At 41.6% G+C, this 17,089-nt stretch overlaps 1 protein-coding gene across 1 annotated transcript in view; it reads right to left on the minus strand.

The window, feature by feature from the left end:
• Positions 1–3,289: 3,289 nt before the first annotated feature.
• MYOM2 (myomesin 2) overlaps positions 3,290–17,089 on the minus strand; it is a 96,043-nt gene continuing 82,243 nt past the window's right edge. The window contains exons 30-36 of the mRNA XM_020782643.3: positions 16,513–16,551; positions 14,034–14,139; positions 9,570–9,733; positions 9,288–9,324; positions 9,145–9,167; positions 7,201–7,256; positions 3,290–4,608 (exon numbers count right to left, since the gene is read on the minus strand). Coding sequence (XP_020638302.3) covers positions 4,300–4,608; positions 7,201–7,256; positions 9,145–9,167; positions 9,288–9,324; positions 9,570–9,733; positions 14,034–14,139; positions 16,513–16,551 — 734 coding nt within the window. The 3' untranslated portion in view covers positions 3,290–4,299. The remainder of the gene's footprint in view (positions 4,609–7,200; positions 7,257–9,144; positions 9,168–9,287; positions 9,325–9,569; positions 9,734–14,033; positions 14,140–16,512; positions 16,552–17,089) is intronic.

Genomic DNA, 17,089 nt, shown 5'->3' on the forward strand with positions numbered 1-17,089 from the left:
ACTCATCCAAGTATCTTCTTCTTCAGTCCGAGAAGTGTTGGTAGGGGACCCCTGATATATCTATCCTCCATGTTGGTTTTACCTCCCCCTGGTCTGAGCTAACAGTGGTCTTTCTGGTGGGTGTGATCCTGATCTTTCTGGGGAGGGATAAACTGTTAACAACTGTTAATGACCCATAACAATGGGTGGAGAAGGACTGCAGAAGTGGGATTTTCACTCACCCCTCCCCCGTCCTTTGTACATCTAACAAGTATATTCAGACCAGGGGGAAGTGAAACCAACGTGAAGGATATATCTGGGATCTCCTACCACCTCTCCTCAGACTGAAGAAGCTGCTTGGATGAGTAGTGAAACGTTTCAACCTAACAAGAAAGAAGTCCAGTTGCCATGACTCAACTTCCAGATAACCTCATCTGGATGACTGAGAATCTTCACAGATATATTCCAGTGACATTCTTTGCTAACTCCAACCTCCTCCTTTTTTAATTTCAAAAAACAAAGGGACATATTTTGGAAAACATGTACATAACATGTCCATAGAGCTTTTGGTGCAATGCTGTATAGCTTTTCTTCCTCAGCTTCCCTGACTCAGGGAAAGGGATTGGAACTTGGAACATAGCTTTCCAGTCTGCATTTGGCAGAGCAGGCATGGCAGTCAAGATGGTCTACAGCAGTGGTTCTTAACCTTGGGTTACTCAGGCATTTTTGAACTGCAACTCCCAGAAACCCCAGCCAGCACAACTGGTGTTGAAGGCTTCTGGGAGTTGCAGTCCAAAAACACCTGGGTAACCAAGGTTAAGAACCACTGGGCTACAGGACACTCTGTTGTGCTCACTACCATTCACACCTTTTCCAAAACAGCTCTGATAATAGCTTTGTGTTTGGGTGAGACGTGGTTGGTTGATGAAAAAGGGAGTCAACTTCTGGAATTTCCCCTTGCTTGGTGCATCTTTGTGAACGGAAGAATTGTAGACTCTGGGTTTGTTTTTATGCATGAATTTTCATCTTGACAGAGAAGCAATCACAGAAGACTAATTCAGCAAGTACTTCTGTGTAGAATCAATGTAATAGTAGTGGACTACAGAGTGAAATGCTCTGTCTGACAGCTGATACTTTGGGAAATTCACCATCAAACTGGTAGGACCTTCTAGCTACCTGGTGTTAGTTTCGTCTGCAGTCCTACATGTTTCGCACTGAATTTCTCAAAGTATCAGCTCATTAGTCTAACCTTCGGATACTTTGGAAAAGCTGCCATAAAAAGCACTAATCTCAGCTTCTGCTAGCATGAAAGAAAACACGAGGTGGGTGGATTGAGATAGACTGGATTTAGGCTGTTTGGTAGGTGGCATTATTCAGCTGGTGAACTGAACTTAGTAAAACATAACTAGTGACGTATAAACTCTCTTGGTTCAAACTGGGTCTGGGTTCAACAAAACCCAGTTTTCTACTCCCTAAATTAAAAATATATTGGATGTTTTATTTTATTTTGAAGAGAGAACTCAGTTTTAAATTTGTCAATACCACTCCATATTGTATTATTTTCCTCATGGGGAGCTCGTGTGCTATAATGGATGGAGTGTTGAACCAAGAAATCCATGTTTGAATCCACATTTGGCTACGGAAACTCATTGTAGAGTAAAAATAGAAAAACTTCTCCTTAAATATCTCACTTGCATAGGGTCACCATAAGCCAGAGTAAACTTGACAGCACATGACGTAACACTCCATTTTTACTGATGTAATCAGAAACATGACAAGCAGTCTAATCACTTTTCTTCAGCTCCTCCCCCGGCATACTGCAAACCCCTAGTGCTTTTTTTTCTATCTTGAAGACAACTGATCTTCACTAAATTTGTTGTCCAGAAAATGGGGAAGACAGCAATAAAAAATATGTCATCCAGTTCTGCTATGATCTAAAATAAAAATGGTGTGCTGTCACATATGGTGGCCCTTGCAAGAGTTTCTCAGATAGAAAGCATCCTCTGTGCAGCTCGCCCAAGGCCATACAGACTGGCTCTACTTGCAGGAGGCACAGTGGAGAATCAAACTCCCAACCCAGACTCCACAGCCAGATACTCAACTCCCTAAGCTAGTACTGCACCAACATAAAGGCATGAATGGTTTTTCTATTCCCCCAAAAAATATATAAATTTTGTTAGGGTATAATTCTCTATTCAGTGGTTTCCTACTGACATATTTACAAACTAATTACTCAGCACTCTTCACACTCTTCAGAAGTGACAGATGGATTCCCCCTCTGTCAGCAATAATCTCCTTATTGGGGGGCAGGTGGGCAATGAGTCACATATTAACTAAAAGGTCTGTAAGGTTGGTTTCAGCTATGTGCCATCAAGATGATTCTGACTTATGGCAACCCTTTCCAGGATCTTCTAGGTATAGCATACTCAGTAGTAGTTTATCTTTTGGGGAGGCTCTGGGACTGTGCACCTTGCTCAAAGCTACACAGGCTGCCTTTTCTTGTAGGAGGCATATCAGGGGATTGAACTCTGGCTCCACAGTCAAATACCTAACTCAGTGAACTATCCATCCAGCAATATCCAAATCTGAAGAACAGAGATGAACTCCAAGTATCTGTTGGATCCAGCCCACTTCCAGCAGTCCCTAGACAAAGCAGAGTCTCCAGAAAATGACCAAAACAGCTAGAAGGCAATCCTCTGCTGACCTTATGTGCATGTATTGCAGCTTCGTTGTGCCACCTGAACAATGACCACATGGAAGAATACTTAGCTACCTGCTAAAAAACACATGAGCAGAACTGCTAGATAGCCCAGTGGTTTAGGTCTCTGGCTGCAGAGACAGAGGTTGAGAGTTCAATTCCCCACTGGGCCTCCTTGACAAGGGCTGGACTAGATGATCCATAAGGTCCCTTCCAGCTCTGCAGTTTTAAGATTATTGTGACGAATCCCACTAAAACGATGCAAACGTTAACATCTTTTTCAGAATTGTGCTTAGTACTAGCCACTTTGGCTACAAAAACCGAAAGAGAATTTGCTTTCTTGACATAATCTCCTACAGGGGCATCTACCAACTGGCAAAGGTGTTTCCTGACACCAGTTCCTAACTGCTTGCTGACCATGCCATAAAGTGTAAAATTAAATGCAGTAACTGCCATGCAGTGACTATGATTAACTGTAATTTATTTTCTTTATCGTAAGTCCATTGTCTGCATGCTACCAGCTGTGAAATTGTGCAATAAGCCATAATTAAACAGTGAAAGAGAGTAAACAGAACTAGTTAAGTGTAATTTGGTGCAGAGAGAAACACAAGGTGACTTTATATGTTTTTATTATGAGCACAAAGCAGGAAGAAACAAACAAACAACTGCAGAACCAGAGGTTTAAATGAGTCCACAGTGATTGTAAAATGCTACTAAAGATCAGCTCACTCTACAAAATGGCAATGCTGCAAAGGATATCTTAGAAGGTCATTTTTCAACTCATCTGATTTATTTGAGGCTGCAGCCTTGCATGCATTTACATCACTGCGGCCAATTTGAGTTCAGTGAGGTTTAGCTCAGAAGAAAGGCTTCTTATATGCAACTAAACTGTTACATGTCAAGATCCAGCAGATGGATCTGCTGATGGAAGGAGCAACCTCACCTTTAACTTTACAGTCCTACACTGGGAATACTCTCCAGAGCCTGCGGTTTATGCAGTATGTAGAGAGATGTGCAGGGGAGGGGGACAGAATTATTGTGTTGCAGTAAGCAGTTGCCCATTTGCGCAGTGCTGGATGCATGCCGCAGTTACAGCTGGCGACATTGCACCCCACATTTACAACAGTGGCTTGGGCAGAATATAAGCAAAGGGCAGATACCTCTGTAACAGCCTCCCCTAACTCCCTTTTTGTGGCGAGCCACATAACATACCTTTCCATAATGATGTAACTGCGTAAGGGGAGGGCATGTTTAGACAACAGAGGCTGAGATGCACACGTAAACAAGCAACACAGGGGGCTTGTGGCACCTGAAAGACAACCAGGTTTTATTCGGTATAAGCTTTGGTGAGTTGTCTTCCATTTTTTCAGTTGGAGCTTTGGCTCACAAAACCTTATGTCACATAAAACCTGGTAACTTTTTGGGTGCTGCACAACTCCCTGATGGTTTCCCGGCAGTAGATTAGCACAGCTTGCCCCCACACACACACTTCAAAAATACCAAGTCTTTCTTCAACATTGCCAGTCAACCTATGTAAGAAATGCTACAGAGAAACTACAGCTTCTTCCTGCCTTTCGTTTTTTCAGACACCAAACCTACTTCTTGCCACTTTTCCCAGCCTCTTAAAGTTCTTCGGGCGGAATTGGCCTCACTCTGCCACTTCCTGTCGAAGGCTTGACTTCAGGCAGCTCTTCACCATGTTTGTACACACTTATTGTGACATCCACCATCTCACCACCGTACTTGTTCTTGACATTGATGCTGTACTTTCCCGAATCCTCTGAGGCCACTCCCTTGATTATTAGGCTGGCATACTTTCCTTGATCCAGTGCAACCACATAGTGCTCATTCAGGTCAAGCTCTTTCTCATTCTTGAACCAGACCACTGTGGGATCAGGATTACCAAACACTGTGCAGGTCAGATTCAGGGTCTGAAAGCAAAATGAAGGTGACAGTTGGGCGTTGATTCCCTCCATAATTCTGTATGCCAAAAATGTCAGGAAGCACAAACACACCACTCATTACTTCTGATCCCAACATGAAACCCAGCAGATACCGTATTTTTTCTGTGTACAAGATGATACTTTTGACTAAAATCTTTAGACTAAAAATTGATGGTCGTCTTATACATAGAAGTAAGCCAAGGAGAGAACCTCATGATTGCAAAACTGCCCATACCTTGCTTCTGCAAACAGGCTTCCTTCAATCACGAGGCTTAGCTGCCTCCCGTCAGGAGACTTAGCGTCCTACAGTCACAAGCCTTATGTAACTGATGTCAGCTGATGCTGAACAAACCAATGGGAACACACCTCGTTGGAGGTGGAGTGTGTGTGCAGTGCTCAGATGTGGGTGTCTTATATACGGAAAAATACGGTTAAGGGAATTACGACAAGTATGAATGAAAAGAAAGTTTTTAATTCCTGTGCCCCGTAAAAAAAGAAATTAGGGAGGAGTCACAGGGGACCACTGGGAGAGTAGGGACACACTCCCAATTGACAGATGGTTTTGCCTGATTTGGGGGCAATTTTCCTTTTTCACATCAGCCATTTTATACAGCAGCGGCATGTTTAGCAGTGGTATGGCCCTTTGTGGCTTCCAGTGCACCCAGACAGCTCCGTGATCTAAGGAAGCAGCCTGTCCTGCTTGGTTTAAATAGCCAGGGTCCATCTAGAAGGCCACTGCAGACTTGCCTGAAATGGGATATTCCCCCCCCCAAAAAAAAAACACAGAATGCTGTTGAGACATTTCAAAACATTTTTTTTTGTTTCCCCACTCCTAACGCCCTACACAGCACTTGTCGTTCCAGAACTGATTGGTCTAAAGCCAGAAGCCTCTGGAGATTCGTAATTGATTTCAGTCCGTAAGTGCCGTTGCTGAGTTATCTGCGGTTTTTGTTTTGCCCCCAAGGTTAATGACAGGAAGCCCTGCATTATGCCAATGTTTTGTGAAGCCCTTCTCTTTTAACCTGCAAACTCCTATTTCAAAAAGATATGCCAAAGTCAGGGAAAACCCTCTCATTCCCCCCCCCCGGCCATATTTTATTTATCTGAGCGTTTTCATCACCCTCTACTGCTGCCCTGTTGCCTTTCTCGTTTTAAAGGGCATCACCTATATTCTTTCTTTCAGCCCTCTCAGTGAGAGCTGTTGTCTCTCCTGTATACCCTGCATTACAGAATTCCTCTTTGAAAACAAAACAAAAAACTTTCCTGTGTGCTGACATAAATCAACTCCTTTAAAAGTTACTGGGGAATTAAAATCCCCCCCCCACCTTCCTAACCTCATTGTTGTACACAAAGTGCAGGCTAATCTACATTAAAAGTCTCTCTCTTTTTTCCTTTTCCTTTTCTTTACAGACTACTGCTGTGTGTTAATGCTCATGAAAAGCCTTTTAAACCCTCATCACTCTTCACAGATATGCCTAAGAGCCTGGGTTTTAGTTATATATTATTGTTTACTTAAGATATTTTTACCTCTCCTTTCTCCTTCAAAAGGACCCAAGGTGGTTTACATCATTAAAAGGATAATGTTTAAAAGCTAAAAACAGCAAGCATGCAAATATTTTTAAAAGAATTATCAAAATACTATATTAAACATTATTTTAAAAAATCAATACGAAAAAGACATTTAAAAGCCACAACAATCCATTTTTTTTAAAAAAAAAAAATCCTCTCAGACAGCCAGTCACCAAGAGAAAGTCTGCTTGAAGAGAAAGGTCTGTCTGGTTGCTGAAGGACAGCAAAGATGGGGCCAGCCTGGCCTCCTGTGGGAGGGAGTTCCAGAGTCTGAGAGCAGCCACAGAGAAGGCCCTCTCCTTCCCTGTGAGGGGGTAGTGGGACCAAGACACAGGCCTCCCCTGGTGAACATAACACCAGGGCAGGCTCATAAAATGAAATGTAGTCCTCATAATAGCTTGGGCCCAAGCTGTTCTGTGCTTTATAGGTTATAACCAGCACTTTGAATTATGCACGGAAGTGGATCAGCAGCCAAAGGAGCTGTTGTAATAGGGGGTGGGGGTTATATGATCCATGAAAGTTTTGAAAGATCTTCCTACACACACACCACGCCACACCATGCCACATCACCCAGCATAAGCACATTTTCATGCGATTTCAATATTTTCTGAAAAATAGACAGAATGGGGGTTACTTTTCAGGAATCCAAAAACCAAAAAAGGTTCTGAAGTTTATCCCAGTCTGACATCTCAGCTCAGTATCTGACAAAGCACCTTTGTCGTAAAATGCAAGGCAGACTCTTCCCATGCTAGAGACGTGGTTGAGGATAAGTGAAAAGCTGGAGTACCTTTGTTCTGCCCTAATAACAAGATACAGGGGAGCTGTAGCTGTGCTGGTACTGGAAGCAGTGCAAGGCCACACATGTTGGTACCCTACACACGGCTTTGCCAGCCAAAAACGGTGATGTGATCAGGCCAGGAGGTTGTGTAGCAATAAGTGGTTATAGTCTGTGTAACTTAAGACAATACTCAGAAACAGCCTCGGTAGCTATGCAATGTGTTTCCCCCTTACCTTGCCTTCCATTATAGTCACAACATCGGGCAATCCACCAATCACTTTTCCACGATCTATGAGTAGAAACACAATGCCATTACTATGCAAAGAGGATTATCTACAGCAGATTAATCCACATAAAATGTCAAACCACCTATAATAAGTTTGATGTATATCAAGGGTTTCCAAATTTCAGGCCTGAGAAGTTGTTGGACTTCAACTCCCAGAAATGTCAGTCATTCAAGCAAGTAATTGGGGACCTTGGGATTTGTAGTCCACCAAGACTACTGGTTTATATGTAGGCTAGAAATACTTTTGAGTCAGCACCTACTCTGGCACAGAATCTTAGCAAATGAGTAAGACACAAAATAGCTATGAAATCTCTGCATGCAGTCTTTCCTGTCAATTACATCCAATAGTGTAATCAATCCTGTAACATTTTTATACTTGGTTTGCTTCATGTTTTCTACTGACAAAATCTTCTGCCCACAAAACTTTAAAAAAAATTGGAAGACTGAAAAAGTAAAGATGGGAATTAACTAAAGATGAGGAAACTGCGAGAAATCTCACTTTGCGAGGGGAGGTTGGGTGGTTAGTTTTTGATTTGGACAACAACTCCCATAATGCCACATTTAGCATGGCCATGCCAGCTGTGGGATCCTACACTTTGTAGTCTGAAAACCCCAAATGATTTCTATTTCTGGAAAGGGCTACATTCCAGCACACTTGTTTATTGGGAGGGCTCATTCACAGGTGACAGAACCCTAGTTATGCCAATTCTTTTCACCCCTTTCCTGAAAATTAATTGGAATGCCTCTGTTTCTATTTCTATTTTTCATTTAATTAAACGGAACCATCACTTGAATTGTTATAAAATGTAGTTAACCTGGACCAAATACATTTCTGGATTTTGAGGCTCAGTCTCTAACGCTAAAATTAGAGTCTCCATTAAACCTGTAAGTAGGAAGTAGTGGTGGGGGGGTTGTATATAAACCTAAAAATGGAGGCCACCACTTATCTCTGCAGCAACAAAGGCAAGCGCTCCTGAAATTTTTCACTCCAGGAGGTTACCAAGTCTGTGTCTCTGGGTTTGACAGGCCCTGTGCGGACAATACTAGATGAATATTTTAACTGACCATTTCAAGGGAAATGATTGTTGCAGGCAATGCAAAATTACTAGCTTCTGTTGTAATAATGGTTCTGTTCATCAGGATGTCATCATAATGGTAGAGAAAAACGGAATAACATGATGAAATAAAACACCCCCCTGGAAACTCTGGCTTTAGGCTCCAATTCTAAGCGTATTATGAAGAAGCAATGTATAAAAATGCTTAGAGTTAACCTACCAGACCTATTCACCCCTGCTGTGAATGATAGACCATATAATCCCATTTATTATCTCTTCAGTCTTTTTCAGCGCTCATATTTCTTGTCACCACTAGCATCTAATCTGTTGTCCTTTCTCTCTAGTTAGCATAAACAGGGCAGGCAGAAAAACGAAAATATTGCCCAAGCCCTGGAACCATTCCACACTTCCTGTGGATTGCATCAAGCTTGGTGGGTTATGCCTGGCACTGACCTTCCTTCAGACAATACATGCAGCTCTCAGCATTTCCCTAGAGCAGCAGTCCCCAACCTTGGGTAGTCCAAGTGTTCATGGACTGCAAGTCCCAGAAACCCCAGTCAGCGGAGCTGGTGGCAAAGGCTTCTGGGAATTGCTGTCCAAGATCACCTGGGTTACCCAAGAATGGGAACCACGCTCTAGATGATGCTCACATTCAAAAGTATGGATGGAAGGCCTCATCTGTGTGTGCCTTTTCCTTCCCTTTTTGGTGAACTTCATTGAAAACCATAAAATGCTCAACATCCTCCTGGAATTTTCTTTTTTCATTTAAGAGAATGCTAGCTCCTGTTCTAACATAATGCAGCTTAACATTCCTCCCTAAAGAATAATGTACTTACTCTTCTCTGCAAAAGCAGCTGCCCTGAAATTGGGAGAAAGGGGGAGGGGAGAGACATTGCATTAGAATAATACCAACCGTCATATTAAGGCACTTGCAATGGTTCCGACTATTTCTTTAAAAAATAAAAATTATAAAGCTTACTTGAGTCGCTGGAATTCTGCATAGGCATCATCATATGCTGCAATGAAATGTTTTAATGCATTATAAAGTTTGCCTCTTCAGCATACTATCTTTAAAAAAAAACACCTCTGCATTATAGAGCAACATCCAAGAAAGTAGAAGCACAGGGATCAAAGCTGGAACTGTATCTTGAACATTCTTGGTGCTGTCAAAATGTCTTTTAATGAACAAAATACAAATGAACAGTAAAACAGCCCAGTTTTATAGAAAGATCAGTGCTGGGCTATGGATAAAGATTTCTACCTTGCCCAGAGAGATCAATGGTCCGCTTATGAGCATCCTTTCCATCAAACAACTCAAAGGTGTATTGCCCTTTATCTTTCTCTGTAGGCTCACAAATCTGCATCCAGGCGATTTCATCAGTGCCTCCAATCCTCATCTTCTCACTGGAAGAAATCTTAGATTCCCTTTAAAAAGAAAGAAAGAAAGAACACAAGCAGTTTGCAAAACATACATGCACAGTTTTGCTAGGCATTACTGTTAATCCCCTGAATAACGTCTAGGTTCCAAGCAGTGTTAAAACTATTTCCAAGCATCCAGGAGATCTTTGGACTCCTGTTTAAACAACAATTCCAATGCCATGTGGATTGGGATCAAGACCAGCCCCATCAATAGAAGTATTAGAGCAGCATCCTCAGACAGTAGATTTGGAGTATCATAAAAGAACAGCAAACATTTGTTTACTTTTCTGACATATTTTCTTCATTTTTTCCATGTTGCATTCATTCCATTCTTTTCTGAATCACTCAACAATGTTGGGGAAAAAAATCCATGTACAAATCTGCATGCATTATTATATGCCTATTTCTCAAAATATATGTTAATGTATAAAGAATGTATACATATGCTAAAGAACATATTTTTATACACACATATGCTGACTGTGGAGCTGGTATAGCTCAGTGGGTTCGACCACCTTGCTGTGGAGCCAGAGGCCAGGAGTTTGAATCTTCACTGTGCCTCCCAGGAGGGGAACCAGCCAAGATCATCCAGAATATGTGTGATTGGTGGTTTTACCTGCCCTGCCACCAGAAGAATGGACTAGTAAACCACTTCTGAGTACTGAGTATAATTATATTTTCAACATATTCATATTTTGCAAGCAATTTCTTTTAATATAATGCTTTTTGTATGTTTTGAAGGATACTTATTTTTGCACACTTTTTCTTAGTGTAACTATTTTTCATGCATTTATAATCAATCCATATTTTGTGTATTTTTTCTTAAATCCACAGAATTGTCATGCAAAATTCTTTGAAGTGCACATTCTTGAAAGGAACATATCAATACAGTTTGCACATTGATTCAGGAAGTACAACATTTAAGTTTTATTGAAATACGAGCTGAATGCAAATTTTCCCATCCCTATATTTGGCAAACCATCTTTGAACAAAAGGTCAGTCAAATGCATATTCTCTTGGCAGCTGTCCAATAGAATCAGTAGGATCCATGGACAGTGCCCGTCGCTTCAAATGACTTTAACACACTTACAAGAATGTACAGGGCCATAGGCCAGCAGCGGAAAATAAATCTACTCTTTCATTTAGTGATTTCATGACCAGCTCCAGCTTCAGAAAAACCAAGATGGGGGCTCCTTGCTCACTCAGGAGCTAACAAGCACTTACATCCAACATGACACTAGTGGTCATCCGCTAGCTAGTACAATAAGACTTTCCCATTCCTCTCAGTCTTCTATACCAGTCCAAGACAGACTTTGAAAGTGCAGGTACACGCTATGATACTGTGACAGAATGGGTCCCATCAGCAAAATAATTCTGTTCAATCTTGATCAGTGTATTTGACCAAAATCATGTTCTCTGCCTGAACCTAGAGGATATTTTTAAAATAATTTCGTAACATATGAAGGCTTATGAAAAATAAGAACTACCCTATTTCCCCGAAAATAAGCCCTAACCTGAGAAGAAGCCCTAGTATGATTTTTCAGGATGCTCATAATATAAACCCTACCCCCAAAAAAATAAGCCCTAGTTAAGTGAAACCCTGCCCTCCACCATTGTGAAGCAACCAGAAGATAACATGAGTGTATTTGAATAAATGTAGATTGTTGTACATGGAAAAAAACAAAACATCCCCTGAAAATAAGCCCTACTGCGTTTTGTGGAGCAAAAATTAATATAAGCCCCTGTCTTATTTTCAGGGAAACATGGTAGTTAGCCTTAAAGGTGCTGATGCACAGTGTAGCAGTGAACAGAATGGTGGACTAGAACTCAGGAGGCCTGGATTTGAATCCCCACTTGGCCACAGAAACTCACTGCGGGATGTGGAAGTGGTAAAACCATTCCTCAAATACTTCACTTATCTTGAAATCCCTATTGGGGGTCACTATAAATCAGTTGCAACTTGACAGCACATAAAGCAAAACTTAAAGATGCTACAAGACTTCTGATTTCTCATGCGCTGCGTTTGGTTGGTTGGTTGGTTTGTTCCATTCTTGAAAGGCTACAACTTTCTCCCACTTTGAATTTATTTTATATTTATTGTCTATTCAGCTTTCAAGTCAATAATCTATATGCAGCTTTAAAGGCGGTGTTTTTTCTTAAGGGAAGAACATCTGTCACCCAGGGAGGGTTCTACTGCTTCTGCTATTTATCATTTATAGTGCTTTCAAGATGTGCATAGCATTTTTCAGGGTAAAAGAAGAGAGATATGCGGAGAGACAAATGAGGAGGAATGGCAGCAAGAGGATGGAGAAAGAGAAAAGATGAAAGGAGAACCAACAGGAGAGCAAGCTAAAGTGATTCTTGTGTGATTAGATTCATCAAAGTTTTGTGACTACAAGAAGGTAGGGAATAGAAGTAGAAGAGGGACAGGGCTTTCAGCTAGAAGCAGGGTACATGTTTTGCATGTGGAAGGGCTTGGGTTTAATCCCTGACATTGTCTGGTATGACTGGGAGAGACCCAGCCTGAAAGCAGATGCCAGTCAGTGTTGGCAATCCTGAGCTAGGTTGGCTGGCAGTCAAGATCCAGGATATAGCAGGGTCTTGTTATGTTCCTATCAGCAGAATGAGCAGCATGTATTCAAATGTCTTCAGGCATATGCAGAGGCACAGAAGATGACGCAGATGACTTTGCTACAAGGAATGGGGAAGTTGAACAATATGCCTTTCTCTTGCATTCAGATGTTTTTAGTTTTTCTCTCCCTAATATGAAAACTTTAGCAAATTTCAGTAAATTGTTTTAAAAATGAAATTCTCCTCCACTTCCACTGGCCAAATTTTAAAGATACTGTACAGTTATTTCCAGCACGGGATGATCACAGCCTTATATAGGGTTATGCCTGAAAGGGCAAAGAGCTAAATGGGCTGGGTCTTTTCCGAGAATCAGCCTGTAGTTCTGTGCTTGCTTTACATGTCCCTCTCAAAGGAAAAGGACTAGTTATGTCCACAGTTTGCATAAATTATGAGGGCCTCAAGGAGAAACAATACCATTCTTCCTCTCTCTCTCTCTCTCTCTCTCTCTCTCTCTCTCTCTCTCTCTCTCTCTCTCTCTCTCTCTCTCTCTCTCTCTCTCTCTCTCTCTCTATCTCTTGCCTGGAAGCCAAGAATTTCATGGGGCTTGAACATTCATTATTAAGTGCCTCATTGAGCGGAGACAACCTAAATGATTGTGAGTGAAGAATTTATCCAATATTGTTTACCTCCCTATTGAAGATTCTTAAGCCGGGCACCAGCGCATTTTCAGTCATTTCATTTTCAAGAAGTTACTTGAGATGTGCAATATTTGAACTGTTCTTTTGTGCTCAACATTAAAAAAACAAACACAAAGAGTTCAACAGCAGCCAGTGGTGTGGTGTGGGTAGCCAGCACCCTGGGCAAGGGGGCAATGCGTGGCCAGGGCAGGGCACAGTGGCAGGTGAAGTCCCTGGGGTGCTGTCATGAAGCGGCCGCAGAGTCACTTGTGGCAGAGGGCCCAGCACCCCTGGTGGCTCAGAGTTGGACTGGCAGGAGGGGAAAGATGAGTGCAAGGAGTGGCTGCAGGAGCACAGCAGCCCGTGCACCCCTAAATATTTTGTGCCCAAGGCGACTGCTTCTATAGCTCCACACACACGCTGTGCCACCGAGAGCAGCAGATGAGAAAGACAGAGGGTGAAGAAGGATGAGGAAGAACTCAGGGTTCGATCCAGCCCTAGAATCCCCATTTCCTCCATTACACAAAAGCTGCCTTTTCTTTTTATCAACGTTGAAATAAATAATTAAATAAATCAATTCAAACAGAAATAATCTAACCTAATGATAACAGAGGACTAATTGGGAAAGAGTGGAACACTGATGGCTTTTCTTGGCTGTCCTGCCTTCAGCTTGCCTGACCCAACAGACTTCAAGATGGAAACTCAGTTCGATTCCCTGCAGTGTGATGAGTGGATGATTGCAGGCTGGCTTTAGGATTTGTTTTATGCTTCCCTACGATGCAAAGTGCCGGGATGATTCAGGGCTGACTGGGGATTTGCCTGCCATGCTGCCAGCTGTGCTGATGACAGTATGAAAAACAGGGATTGGCTCCTTTCTTATGAAAGTCTTGACGCCTGAGAAGTTAATTTATTCGAGTTTTAAAAGCAAGTTAGAGAGGCGCATTGGGAATTGAACTTTTTTATTCCCTCCAATATCAGAATCAGTTTTTTTTTTAATTTGCAAGTCACTAAATGCAAAGCAAATTTTATCCAGGATTCAGGACTCTGCTCTCACTTACCTGTGATACCAACTTGCTTTCATTTCCTCTGTGTAGTATTTCATGAAGCACTGCAGTCTAATTCCTTCTGGAGTGCAGTGGATCTTCAGCTCAGAAGCCGATTTACCTGCGGGCGTAAACAGTTATTCAGACCACCTTGAGTTTTCTAAGAGGTAAGCAGGGCATTTTGGAGGTCACTCATCCATAGGGTCACAGCCATATACGCCTGCGGTTTCTTTCACCTGAACAACTGATTGTTCAGTTAATAAGCAAACAGCAGACGAGCAGATGCTCCAAATCACATTTATTAAAGGACGGTCATGGCACTAGGTCAATAAAATGATGTTGAATCAGTGGATATATTTCCAATGTCAGATGTTTGTCATGTGTTTAATTATCGTTATTTTTAAAAAAGACAAGTAGAGATGGGCACAAACTGCCAGTTGTGCAGTTCATCTTTTGGCCAAACAGGTGTGCACTGCTTCCCAGCCCCACCTCCTCTCGTGGGCAACCACTCAGAGGCAGCACCTCTGCTGCCCTGCCCTGCCTCCTCCAGATGTTGCATCTGAGTGGGTGCCTGTCGGGGGAGGCAGGGCTGGGAAGTGCCAAAAAAAACCAGTCTATTTGTATTTTAATAATAATAATGATAATGATAACAACAACAACAACAACAACAACAACAACAACAACACCTGACAAACATTGATGTTGCAAATAAATCCACTTATTCAGCATCATTTTATTGATGGGTTTGTGCCCATCTTTAAATACAAGATAGTTTACAGGTATTATTCACCAGAATCCTATTATGTACTTCCTTCCATTGGCATTAAGACCAGCAGCATAACTTTCAGCAGCAAATTGCTATAAGTTAAGAAGTTGAAATGTAGGCATTTTCTACCACACCTCAAGTCATGAGATTGATGTGCAACAGGAAATACCTGCTCAGACTCCTTACCTTATGGCAATTTCCTGCACAAAATTATACTGATGATATCACACAAGTGGGTGTAACTAATAGGATTCTGACCATGATGATGGTAATGATGGCTATGACTACTACCACTTTTATTTCTATTGTTGAAATTTTGTTGCTCTGTTATACAAAAGGTGTAATATTTAGTTATTCCTAGCTGGTAGTTAACAAGTTTCTACTGGGAATTTCGGACTCACACAACCTCCTCCAAAGGATTTCAGCAGGGACTTGTTAATTGCCATGTGTGAAAATGTAATGTTACATATTTTACATAACAAAGTGACAATATTTCAGCCTTATATAAACCATTGTGAATGTCAAGAAGCTGCCGATTGTTGTCTGCTGACAAGATTTTTAAAAGCCACATTAAACAAATGAGAAAAATCTGACTTTTTTCATAAATCTCAGAGTAAGCGCCATCAGCAAACATCCAAATAGTCTAATCTGCAAAATATACTAATGGAGAACATTTCCACTGTGCCTCCTTGACAGGGGCTGGTCTAGACGATCCATAGGGTGGGTCCCTTCCAACTCTGCAGTTCTAAGATGATGATGATGATGATGATGACGACGACGATTTGCTACACTATGATAGTAAATGTCCAAAACAAACATCTTTACCAATGTTTTTAGCATTTTCAGCTAGGTGACTTGAATTCTTAGTTCTTGGTAGTCACAAATATTCACCGTATTTCTGGTGTTTACCATAGCACCTGTATTCCTGTACAAATTGCTGCACTGATTTTAAGGTAATTTAAGGCTGGCTTGACAGCTCACTGAATTGGACCACCTGGATTTTGATTCCCAGGAGAAGAGGCAGCCTGTGTAGCCTTGGGCAAAATGCCTGGTCCCAGAGCATCCCCAGAAGATGAGACTGGAAAACCCACCTGTAAGTACTCTTTACAATCTCCATAAGTTAAAATCACTTTGATGGCATGCAATTATGAATTCAGTTATACACTACAGCATCTTTCCAAATGATGGGGTGGATCCGTACTTAAAAGGACAAAGCCGTAGTAAGTTTCCATCACAAGCCAACAAATGGTATTTTCCAACAACTTTTCCATAAAACAAAGATAGTAAAGGTAAAGGTTCCCCTTGACAATTTTTGTCCAGTCGTGTTCGACTCTAGGGGGCGGTGCTCATCCCCGTTTCCAAGCCATAGAGCCAGCATTTTGTCTGAAGACAATCTTCCGTGGTCACATGGCCAGTGCGACTTAGACACGGAACGCTGTTACCTTCCCACCGAAGTGGTCCCTATTTATCTACTTGCATTTGCGTGCTTTTGAGCCGCTAGGTTGGCGGGAGCTGGGAGAAGCAAAACAAAGATAGATAGAAACAAAATGTATCCTCCCTGTTTCATGTGTATTAAGGAAGTCAAATACTTCATCAGAATGTTAACTGGATACTAGGAGAAGAATATTGATTGCTAAGGAATTTTTGCTCTCATTGACAACTGGAACCCTCAAGTTTCAAACAGATTCAATGTATTTTCAAAATGAAGTAGAAATAAAGTTTACTTACCACTGATTCTAGTCAATCCCAAGATTATATCATCATACACTGAGGAGAGAAGGGAAGCAAGACTTTGTCAGCAAAAGAAATGCATCTATGTAGTATTTATATGAAAAAGTATTATGTAGATAAGCAATAAGCACATATTATTGCAATAGTTATTTCTGAAGGAACTGTTGCTTCTTGCATGGCGATTGTCCTCTTGCATCTAGCAGTCTGGGTCTTTGTACAGTTGTGGACTTTTGGCAAGTCCCAATGAGACCGACACTGGATGTTGCAAGCCACATCAGGTTGGCAGTTTGGACTAATGTTCATCAATTGCTGCTCCGCCCCCATTGTGGTTATTTTACATGTGCATAGCGTACATTTAAAGTGGTACCAAAGGCAGCATGCAGCAGGCATTGGCTACTTGAAAACATAGTTCTGAATTTCTGTATAGATTTGGGCCAAAGCGGACCCGCTAAAATTAAAAACAAGAAGGAACTTATGTGTACATTGAAAGCTGCACTTTCAGAACATTTATGATCTGGTTTGCAAATCAAAAAATGCACACAAAAGTGTGTCTATTAAAGGAAAGTGTGTAAAA

The sequence above is a fragment of the Pogona vitticeps genome, chromosome 1, assembly GCF_051106095.1.
Source record: "Pogona vitticeps strain Pit_001003342236 chromosome 1, PviZW2.1, whole genome shotgun sequence".
In the NCBI taxonomy this organism is placed as follows: domain Eukaryota; kingdom Metazoa; phylum Chordata; class Lepidosauria; order Squamata; family Agamidae; genus Pogona; species Pogona vitticeps.